Source organism: Saccopteryx bilineata, chromosome 9 (genome assembly GCF_036850765.1).
Source record: "Saccopteryx bilineata isolate mSacBil1 chromosome 9, mSacBil1_pri_phased_curated, whole genome shotgun sequence".
Taxonomy (NCBI): Eukaryota; Metazoa; Chordata; class Mammalia; order Chiroptera; family Emballonuridae; genus Saccopteryx; species Saccopteryx bilineata.
Window position 1 is genome coordinate 33352253 of NC_089498.1, and position 11351 is coordinate 33363603.

At 56.3% G+C, this 11351-nt stretch overlaps 1 protein-coding gene across 1 annotated transcript in view; it reads left to right on the forward strand.

Annotated features, from left to right (window-relative positions):
* NECAB2 (N-terminal EF-hand calcium binding protein 2) overlaps positions 1-5594 on the forward strand; it is a 34844-nt gene extending 29250 nt beyond the window's left edge. Inside the window, exons 10-13 of the mRNA XM_066243601.1 lie at positions 50-162; positions 3473-3550; positions 4179-4270; positions 4921-5594. Coding sequence (XP_066099698.1) covers positions 50-162; positions 3473-3550; positions 4179-4270; positions 4921-4949 — 312 coding nt within the window. The 3' untranslated portion in view covers positions 4950-5594. The remainder of the gene's footprint in view (positions 1-49; positions 163-3472; positions 3551-4178; positions 4271-4920) is intronic.
* The last annotated feature ends 5757 nt before the right edge of the window (positions 5595-11351 follow it).

An 11351-nucleotide genomic window follows, 5' to 3' on the forward strand; every position in this document is an offset into this window, starting at 1 on the left:
AGCGGGCTGTCCAGGAGCCGAGGGGCTCACTCACCCTGTGGCCCCACAGCACCTGCAGCTGGTCCGGCAGGAGATGGCCGTGTGCCCTGAGCAGCTGAGCGAGTTCCTGGACTCCCTGCGACAGTACCTGCGAGGAACCGCTGGGGCCAGGAACTGCTTCCAGTGAGTACGCTGCTGGGCCGGGCAGTGCTGGGGAGCTCTGCCTGGGGTGGAGGACGGAACGATGACCTGAGGACACTCCATACCCCAGGGAAGCGCCCAGCGGGGCAGTTATGGGAGCGGGGTTCAAGTCCAAGCTCAGGCTCTTCCCCTCTGTGCAAATAGGGTGAGTAGTGACTTCATCTCCCTGACCTCAACTTACTTTTCTGTAGAGTGGGACCACTGACTGGACCCACTCCGTGGGCTGTTGGCAGCATAAAGGGAAGAGTACACGTGCAGGGCTTAGGCCAGTGCCCAGGGTGCAGTTGCAGCTTGCTTAATGCCAGCTGCTGCTCTTACTGTGTGGCTGCCCCTCGCTGCTTCACCCTCTGGCCGCTGCTGTGAAGACTGGCGTTGCTTCCTGGCAAAGCTGAACCAGGTGGGCGTGGCCACATCACGTTGGGCCACAAAAGATAACAGCCCTCACCCTGGCTGGGGGTGCTTCCCGAGGGCTGGCTGGCTGGCTGTCCCAGGCCCTCCCATCCGTGCCCAGGCCCATTGCTGCGGCCTTGGTGCCGTTCTCTGCCTCGATTCTCTCCCTCTCCAGTTTGCTTTTTCCATCTTGAGAGCTTGTGTGCCTTCACCCAGATTCCCGGCCAGGCCCTGGGGACACAGCCCTGACCCAGGTGGCTGCTCTTGCTGAATGTTTATTCTAGGCGTTGGGAGAGGGGCAAAGGAAGATGCTTCTGAAGGACGATGGGTACTGCGGAGGCACGCGCACTGGGGCCTGGGGCCTGAGCATCTAGACCGCAGAGTCTGAGCAAGGCCAGCATGCCTAGGAATTAGCAGGTGCCAGGGCCAGGGGAGGCCAGGAGAAGCTAAGAAAACCAGCCCCTGCCTTCTGGGAGTCCATCTACATAGTTGTAAAACAATGGGAACAGACTTGCCCCTGGCAGACACATCTTGGCTCCCTACAAAGCAGGTTTATCTGTGTGTCCTGGAAAAGTCAGGCCTCTCTCCAGGACCAGCTGTGTTATTTTTAGGTTCTAGTGCAAAATGAACGGACAGGGCCCCTTGTTCAAACATTATTAAGAATTTCAAGATGGTAACTGCACAGGACACAGGCCAACCCATGCTTGAGCAGTGACGAGGGAGGGCCAGGGATGGCGAGCAGGACCCACTCACCTCTGCCTCATTCGGAGTACAATGGACCATATTGGAGAGGTGTAAGTAGGAGCGAGACACAGTCTGGTCTCCTCTGTGTGCAGAAGGGGGCAGGGGAGGAGAACAAGGTGCAGCAGGGTGGCCAGGGCGGGGCCCTGCGGTGACCCAGGGAGGGGGCTTGGGCCTTGGCACGAGCTGGTTAGGGCTGGGATCTGTTTTGGAGTACAGCTGACCAGCTTGCTGGTGTCTGGGGGGAGGGGAGGGGTGGAAGGGAGATGAGGCAGAACCGGAGATCTGCAGACGCTCGGTAAGAGGCTGCTGCCCTGAGCCGAGCTGGGAGTCCAGGTCAGGCCTCCGGTGCGGGGAAGTCACACAGGCCATTTGGGCCACGTTAAATTTGAGATGCCAGGTGAGGTGCCAGCGTTGGAGTGTGGAGATCCTGGGAGAGTGGGCTGGGCATGGTCGATGTGCAGGTGGCACCTGAAGCCACGGCAGCAGCGTGTTCACTGCCACCGAGGACAGGGCCTGGGGTGGGGTGGGGTGGAGCCACGAGGGGCCCAGCGCCCCTCCTCTGCACACAGGGAGCACACAGCAAGCTTCACACTGTGCCCTCCTGCCCATCCAGAGGCACCCCCTCCCCCCAGAAACCCAGTCAGTGCTTCAGCTGAGCAGATACAATCACCATGACTGCTTTCATCTTGCTGCAGTTACCAGACTTAGATGCACCAGATCGGATGACCTTTGTCAGAGAGAAAAGCCCATTAAGCGCCTTCTGAAGCTGGCAAAGGGCCAGGGCTGGAGCTGATTAGTGGGCAGTGGGCAGCCTCGATCCCCCACCGTCTCATCGAATTACAAGCCTACAGCGCCATGTGTAATTTTAGCTGGATAATAATGAACTAATGGTACCACTATTAGCAGTCTTGTCTGCCTGCTTCTATCCTCGTGGCAAAACCTGGAATTGCCTGTAATTATACAGCAGACGCCACCCATGACAGAGCTCCCCTCCTCGAGGACTGTTTGGGGTTCTGTTCTGCTGAGCAGGAGAAAAGAGAGGCAGCCTGGACAGGCGAGGGCCCGAGGGGCAGTTAGAGACCATGTGGTCTCGGAGTCAGCCTCCGCCCCCCCCCAGGTCTGCCACGTTCTTGGGAGCACCCCCTTGCTTTCTCCCCCAGTCCAGAGAGCACAGTCCTATTGAAAAGGAGGTAAATGGCCCACCACCATCACACAGGCAGTGCAGGCGTGACCTGGGACCTGCAGGACCACTGGTCCAGAGCAGGGCAGGCCCTGCCCCTCCCTCAGCTGGCCTGTTCTGACTTACAGTATTGTTTTTTTTTGTTTGTTTTTTTGTATTTTTCTGAAGCTGGAAACGGAGAGAGACAGTCAGACTCCCGCATGCGCCCGACCGGGATTCACCCAACACGCCCACCAGGGGCAACGCTCTGCCCCTCCGGGGCGTCGCCTGGGGCAGAGGCCAAGGAGCCATCCCCAGCGCCCGGGCCATCTTTGCTCCAATGGAGCCTTGGCTGCGGGAGGGGAAGAGAGAGAAAGAGAGGAAGGAGGGGGAGGTGGAGAGGCAAATGGGCACTTCTCCTGTGTGCCCTGGCCGGGAATCGAACCCGGGTCCCCCGCATGCCAGGCCAACGCTCTACCACTGAGCCAACCGGCCAGGGCTACAGTATTGTTTTAAGGATTCAATGAGATAACGATTATGAAGTAGAACGTAACAGGAGAAAATGAACATTTAGCCTTTAAAATGATATTTCATTATAATTCATTCAACAAACCTGTACTGGCCACTCTCTGCTGCCAGGCCTTGCTCTGGGTGGTGGGATACGTGCTGACCCGATCGGACTCGGTGGCTGGGCCTGCAGGCTCTGGGCTATGCCCATCAGGAAGGCAGCAGCATTGTGGGTCACACAGCCCGGGGCTGCTGACAGACTGGCTACCTGTCCTGGAATACCTCTGGGTGTGCCAGCTTCTGCCGGCTCCCATTTCCAGGGTCTTAGGTATCACAGCCTGGCTCAGTGACGCCCTGTCTATGCTCTTTTGAGAGCAGTGGCGGGGACAGAAGGGCTGGAGGAACGGTTCCTGAGGGCCCAGGTCCATGGAGGCAGGTGTATGGGTGGCCCAAACGTGTCTACTGACCCCGACCTCTCATCGCCCCTTGTAGCATCGCCACTGGGAGGCTGTCAGATGGCTTCACCTTCGTGATCTACGAGTTCTGGGAGACAGAGGAGGCGTGGAAGAGGTAAGCAGGGCCATGCCCACTAATACCAGGCCTGTGGCAGCTGGTCGGGTGATAGAGCGTGGGAAGGTGGGGCTGCCCTGGCCCCCAGCACCGTTCCTTGTCCCCGAGCATGTGGGAAGGGATGAAGGGGGCAGAGAGGACAGGGCAGTAATGAGCCCAGGTTCCAGCAGCATCCACCACCCAGAATGCAGGCCTCACTGGCCGAGGCGTGCCCTTGAGCCAGTGGGAGGTGGTTTCTCACTGTGGAGTGTGACCCTCCCTCATCCCACTCCTCTGAGCTCTGAATCCAGGTCCCTGGGTCCTGAGGACAAGGCCTCTCCTATTTGAAAACTGCTGCCCCAAGGGATAAACATCCAGAAATGTTACCTCATTAAGGACACTCACTTGGGGGCCAGAAACAGGCTGTTCTTTGCCCAAACCTGCCACTCACTCTCCAGGGCCCCAGCAATCAGCCTCCCGGGGGCCTGACCTTCTTATCCTTGCATGACGGCTCTGAGCCCCAAGACTGGCTGACTGGTGTTCAAGTCCCCATCCCGGGCTGAGCCAGGATTAGAGCCCAAGCGCCTGTCCCAGAGGCTGCCCCGGCCACCCAGCCCCGAGGGCTCACCGGCGGCCCCCTGGGTTGCAGGCACCTGCAGAGCCCCGTGTGCAAGGCCTTTCGGCACGTCAAAGTGGACACGCTGAGCCAGCCCGAGGCCCTCTCCAGGATCTCGGTGCCAGGTAGCAGTGGGAGGGGCGGAGGGCCTGGAACAACAATGGGGGGTGGTCCCTGGTTCCCCCGGGAGCAGCGGCCATCGCCAGGCCCGGGAGGCTGAGTTGAAGGAAGGGGAAGGCCCGACTTCCGACAACCCTTTACTGTTCCCTTAGCTGCTGGTCCTCTAGTGACTCCACAAGTGAGCCCTCAGCAGCAGTGCCAGGTGTGTCTAGAGGCCAGGGGGCCAGAGTGCTAGGCCAGCCCCCACACTGGAAGGACAGGGGCAGGGACATAAGTTGGCCCTACAACCTCAGTACAATAGGAGAAGCTGCAGGAAGAAGGCCTCAGACAAGACCAAAGGCGCCAAGTACATGGGCCCAGAGCCCAGAGTATGGCGAGCCTATGCCAGAGGCCCAGAAAGTACCCCCCAGTCCAGGGCGGGCCCCCACCCACAGGCATGTGCTCTGCCATCAGGACACCCAGCGAGCACTTGGCAGCCTCTCCTGTGCACTGGCAGGCGGCCCAGCCCGGCACAGAGCCGGCCCTGGATGGAGGGCACGTGCTTGCCGGGGAGCGGGGGAGGGCTGCCCTGCCCCTCCCTGCAGCCCCACGGGACATGTGCTGCGGGTCCCCAGCAGCTCTCCCCGCTTACACGTCTCTCCTGCCCCATCCCTAGCTGCCTGGTGCACAGTGGGCCGAGACTGACCAGCTCCCCAGCACCCCTGCGGATGAACCTGACACCCTGCCCTCTCTACTTACAAAGGACGTCCCCTCTTTTCTAGAAACTTTGGTATATGAGCTGTCTTTTCAATACACTTCCAAACAAGAATGTGTTTTTCCTGCTGTTCGAGGTGAAGGTGAACCCCTCCCCCAGCATCCCCACCCCTCCCACCCTTGTTGGCCGAGCAGCGTCTGAGCGGCGGGGGCCTTGCTGAAGCCAGCCAGGGCCTGCGGTGATGGGGACAGTGATGGGGAGGCTTCCTGGAGCCAGCACCCCCGCCCTCACCCCACCGAATGGCCACGCATGCCCAGCCTCCCACCACCCCGGCCTCCTCAGTCCTCAGCGAGACTCACCCCTCCGCAGGCCACCCCTCTCCTCTGTCTCTTCCACTCCTGGTTGACATTCCTCTTCTGATAGGAGCCAAGACCCTGTAGTGCCCAACCTAGGCCTGTGCCGAGTCTGCAGGCGGCAGTAGAGCCCGCGTAGCCAGTGCCACACTAGGGGAATACCGCTGAGACAAGCACCAAATAAACTCCGGCGGGGAACAAGCTGCGTGCTCTGTGTTTCTGTTTCCCGTTTTCTAATTGGTAACAGCTGGAGGAGCAGAGCCATCAGGATGCATGGGCCCCTGGGCCCCTTATAAGACATGAATTCTGGACCAAGTCTCCCTGTACTTCAGTGTTCCTGTCTGAAATGGAGGTGATAACCATGAGGTCCATATTTTGACAACTAAGCTCATGCCTGTTACAAAATTCATGGTCCCCAAGACCCCCCCTAAGTTTCAGTAATTCACTAGAAGGACTCACTGGACTCATCAGACTCATCGAAGCCACTACACTCATGTCCACGGATTGTGGCAGCCAAAGGATAGACTAAAATCAACCAGGGGAAGAGGCAGGTGCGTAGCCTCCATTGTCCCGTCCCAGTGCAGTGGTGCAGAAAGCACCTCCTTCTCCCAGCACTAGAGGGTAACATGCAGAGTACCACCAACCAGGGATGCTCACCAGAGCCTCCATGATCAGAGTTGTCATTGGGATTGGTCATGTAGACATGGCTGACCTTAACCTCCAGCCCCTCTGAAGGCCAGACTAATACCAATGGCCCAAGGCCCCAGGTAAACAAAGACCCTCATATCAGGAAGGACATTCCAAGGTCCTAGAGGCCACCTCCCAGGAGCTGGGCACAAAGGCCAGACCCCTGGGCACAGTTCATCGTCTATGCACACTTGTCAATGAGCTCTTCGAATGAGACAGGAGACCCAAGACCCTGGACTTGAAATAATGTTTAAATCCTATTCTAGAACCTGGGTGGCAGCCCTGCTTCTATTTCCTTGTCCTGGTTAACAGGAAAGACACCACACACAAAACGCTCCAGGGACAAAGGAGGAGAGAGCCATGGGTTCCTCTCCTAAGGCAGGATGGAGAGGGGGGCGGGGGGGGGCACGGATTCTGGGAGCAGCAGAGGCCTGGGGTGGGGGTGGGGGGTGGTGAGCAAGGAGACAGGCCCTAAAGCAAGGTGGCAGTGGGTCGGGCCCAGTGGGCGCCCGGGAGGCAGGACCACGAGTGTGAGTCTTCCCACCTCCCACTCCGGGCCTGGAACAGCAGCCTGGGAAGCATGGTGGTGGTTAGAGCCATCACGTTGGGTGAGGTCTCTGCCCACACTTCCCTGCCTCCTCTAGCATGTCCCTCCTGCCTTGGGTCCTGCCACCTCCCAGCCACCTGCCTCCTCAACAAGGCCTGGTGCCAGCTGCTCATGCCAAACCAGTAGCACAACCGTGGGCTTGCAGGAAGGGTAAGATGCAGATCAAGTCCCAGCTGTGCAGTTCCGAGCTGACTGTCCTTGTAGCCCGTCCCTCAGGGCCTCTCTCCCTTGTCTGTAAAGTGTGGAGAAGACCCCCCTACTCTGAAGGTCAGGGACTGCCTGGCCCATAAGAACGCCCCTTAACTGGGTCCTGCTGGTGGCATTGGCGAGCAGAGGAGCTTCCCCCGCCCACCTCACCCCAAAGCTGGTACTGTTCCAATCAGCTCGGCTATTTAAAAAGTACTATTTCTAGGGGGCCGAGGCTCTCTGGGGCGTGGCTGAGGAACGCTGCCAGCTGGGCATGTTACACTTCTGCCGCCCATCACACCCGCTCTGCAGCATCTCTGCCGGTGGCAGCCCACAAACATCTTAGAGCCTCCGCGAGTCTGAGTGGGTGGAAAAGAGAGCACAACTTTCAACCCTAACAGTATGAGAGTGCCCACTACTTTACACTATAGAGCCCGGCATGGAGTCAGGCACATGGGGCACACTGTCTCCCTCAGTGCTGCCTGTGCCATCCTGTGATCAGCAGGGTGGTGCTGGTGGGGGGGATGTGGAGACAGAGAGGTCAAGTAACTCACCAGAGATCACACAGCAAGTAGCATCACTTCTATCCAAACCCAGAATGGTCTGCCCCCAGCCCTGACCAGAGGACCACATAGCATAGATCAATGGGGAGAAAATGCTCCAAATGAATAGGTTAAAATCCCAATCAGTCTCCTTGAACAGTTGGAGAATTACCGTGTGACCCAGAAATTCCACCCCCCGGGTATAGCTGTGTGCGTGCTATGCCCACAAGAATTCAAAAGATCCACTGAAGCAAATGTGCACAAATGTTCACAGCACCGTTCCCAGCGGCCAAAAGGTGGAAACAACCCAAATGTCCATCAACTAATGAATGGGCAACATGTGCTCTATCCACATACGGGCATGTTATTCAGCCATAAAAAGGAAGGAAGATCTGACACGGGCCACAACAAAGTATGAGCCTTGAAAACAATGTTCTAAGTGAAAGAAGCCATCACAATGGACCGCATATGTGTGATTCCATTGACATAAAGTGTCCAGAACAGTTAAATCAACAGCAACAGAAAGATTCTTGGTTGCCAGGGGCTGGCTGGGGGAAGAAGTAGGGAGTGACTTGCTTTCTTTGGGGTGATGAAAATGTTTTGGAACTAGATGGAGGTGGTGGTTACACAACATTGTGAACGTACTGAACGCCACCAAATGGTATGCTAAAGAGGTTAATTCTCTGCTTCATGAATTTCACCTCAAATTAACAACAACAAATTTCAACCATCTCACCTGCCCAAACAGAGAAGTTCACCGCCTGCCTTCAGTGGCCAGTCTGCAGCTTTGTCATGTCCGGGTCCAAACCCAGACCGTCCTCGGCAGGCATGCGAGGCAGTCCCGTGTGGGAGGTGGGCAGCTCGCTAGGTGCTTGGGGCCAGCTGCACCCTGGGCCGCGTCGCCGTGCAGTTACACGGGGACACCTGAAGAGACCCCTGCAGCCGTGCCACTCGCTCAGAGCAGAACTAGTCATCATACTATAAAATGTCACTTGGCCACATTCACATACGTTACGAGACATATCTAGTATAGGTTCCACTCAAACTCCAGTGTCACCATTGACCAGGAATGTGTGACAGGCCAGGCTCTGTGCTTCGGGCTTTGCAGGTGCCCAGGCTAAGAAAAGCTCAGAAAGCTGAGGGGAAAGGGCTGCTCGGAGACAGGCCTGGCCACGGTCACGCAGCTGGTGACTGGCAGGTAGGGTCCGCGCAGGTCTTCTAGACCCAGAGCCCATGCTTGAAGTCCAAGGACGCCACCCAGCCCTTGCTTCAGTTAGTGCCTGTCACAAACTTGAGGGAACCGGTTAGTACTGGAGCAGGACAGTCCAAGGGAGAACTCCTACCTTCCTTTACTCTGAGGTTGCCCTCAGACATCAGAGGGCGACACGCCAGCCGGCATTTCTTTCACCGCATTGCTTTTCATTATGATGGTTGAGTTGAGGCTCACTCCTATGAGGATCACATCTGTACCTGTCACAGATGGAGATGGAGCCTACTGTCCCCAGTGGTGATATCTGCCACTCCTTATAGAGCACCACCTCATCTCACTTTCGCATTCAGTGCCATTCCACTTCCAGATCTGCTTTCCTGCTTTTGGGTGAGCCTGACTGTCCTCTTATTTCTCCGTTTTTCCCTTGGCTGCCAGGAAGCTCAGTGTTTACCTGCTAAGGTCAACCTAGGTTTTCTGGAAAACTACTATTGTTTGGCTTCCCCTCTAGCTGCTGTAGATATATCGCCACCTTTAATCCTCCCAGGAGGCCACATCGTATCATACACAATAAACCTGCTTGCTGGTGGAGACACTGATTCTTAGAAGAGGTTTGTTAACTTTCCAACTCTTCAGACAGCAAAAGGCAGAGCCAGTGTTTAAAACCAGTCGTCTCACGAGTGGATTAAAAAGCTTTGGTACATATATACTATAGAATACTACTGAGCCATAAGAAATGATGACATCGGATCATTTACAACAACATGGATGGACCTTGATAACATTATACTGAGCAAAATAAGTAAATCAGAAAAAACTAAGAACTATATGATTCCATACATAGGTGGGACATAAAAATGAGACTCAGAGACATGGACAAGAGTGTGGTGGTTAGGGCAGGGGGGGCGGGAGGAGAGGGAGGGGGTTGGGGGACGGGAGGGGCACAAAGAAAACCAGTTAGAAGGTGACGGAAGACAAATGGACTTTGGGTGATGGGAATGCAGCATAATCAAATGTCAAAATAACCTAGAGATGTTTTCTCTGAACATATGTACCCTGATTTATCAATGTCATCCCATTAAAATTAATAAAAAAAAAAACAGTTGTCTCATTCCAAAGCCAATTCCTTCACGGCCTGCTTTTCTGGCACAGCCCTGACCCTGTCACGCTTTGTTCTTATCTGTGACTCTCCGTGCACGGTCCCAGCACCGCCCCAGCCTCCCTGGCCAGCGCCGCAGCACCCAGCAAGCACACAGGGTACAACCAATACATGACTGTCATGTCTAACTGCCGGCACTGGAGTGATAAATGCTCCATTAAAGCGATTCTGCCCCATAGGTCCTTGTCTGGGAGGAGGCCGAGGTCACTGAACACAGTGTGGCAGGTCAAGGTGGGGCTGGACACCAAGGTCCTGTGTCCCCTTCACTGGGTCAGAGTCTACACCTGCAGTCACAACTTCTCACCTCCACCAGCAGCCAGGGTGGAGGACAGAGCGTCCATCCCTGCCCGTGGGGTCAGGCAAACAAGTTCCCGGCCACCTTGGCCACTGGAGCAGAGTGTGAAGTAGAAAGGAAATGGACGAGGGAATTGAATCCCAAATTGGCCCTGACTCTAACTGTACCTCTCCGGACAGGTGGCCTTGATTTTTCCTGCTTGCTGGGGGAGAAACTGATTCTGAGAAGAGGTTCATAAACTTCCCAAATCTTGAAACGGCAAAAGGCAGAGCCTCGGTTGCCTTACCGATAAAATGGACAACTTTGAAAACATTCTGCTAAATCAAAGAAGCCAAAAAAAAAAAAAAAGGCCAGACCGTGCATGAGTCCATTTATGTGAGATGTCCAGGAGGCAGGTCTGTGGCTGCTGGGGACCGGGGCGGAGGGAATGGGGAGTGGCTGCTGCTGGTGCAGGTTACTCTGGGGTAATGTCCTGGAGTTAGATATTGGTGATCGCTACACAACTCTGTGCATCGACTAGCACCCACTGAATTACCTACTTGAAAAGGGTGAGTCTTTTGGTATGTGGATTGTATCTCAAAAGAAATAATGCAGGTGAACGAGCTGGAAAAGAAACCAAAAAAAATGGTTTCATCATCAACAACCTCACACGGCCCCATACACACAACATAACAAGCAGCACCCACCCTGAGGGAGGTGTCCTGGAACGTCAGCCCCGCGGGCCCCGCTGGCTCCCACCAGACGACCCCAGGCAGAGGAAGAGCGGCCTGAATCCAGCAGCGTCCAGGACGTGGTGCAGGGTCAGTGCCGGCGATCACAGCGACACGGGGCAGCAGCTGGAGCCCCGTCCGCCTCCCCCCTTCTCCCCACCCCATCTCTTTCCCCCACCTGGCCCTAGGGCAGGTCTTTGGTCCCCTCATCCTCAGCTGCAGGTGTGACTCTTCCCTGCAGAGCCGGTTTGGGCTCGGAATGGATCTGTGGAGCAAACAGTCCACTTGGCTTCCAGGCAATTCAGGTGCAGCCAGTAGAGGGAAAGAGTTCTCCGCGGGGTTCCCTCACCGGAGCGTGGGCCAGGTGCAGGGCTGTGTGGCCAGTTCTGGGCATTCATCTCTTTGGGCATCTCCTGGTCACGGGCAGGATTTCTGCATTCCCTGTGCCCGGGCCAAGGACCAGCCTGAGTCACCTCCACCCCAGCGGACGTCACCAGAAATCCTTCCTTGGGCTCTCATCCCCTGTGCACGACCTTCGCTCTGTGTCTTTGATTTCAGCACCCCAAAGCACGGCTCTCTGGGCCTTGGCCCCTAGGAATTGAATTGTGTACCCTGAAACATTAAGTTCTAACCTCTGGAATCTGTG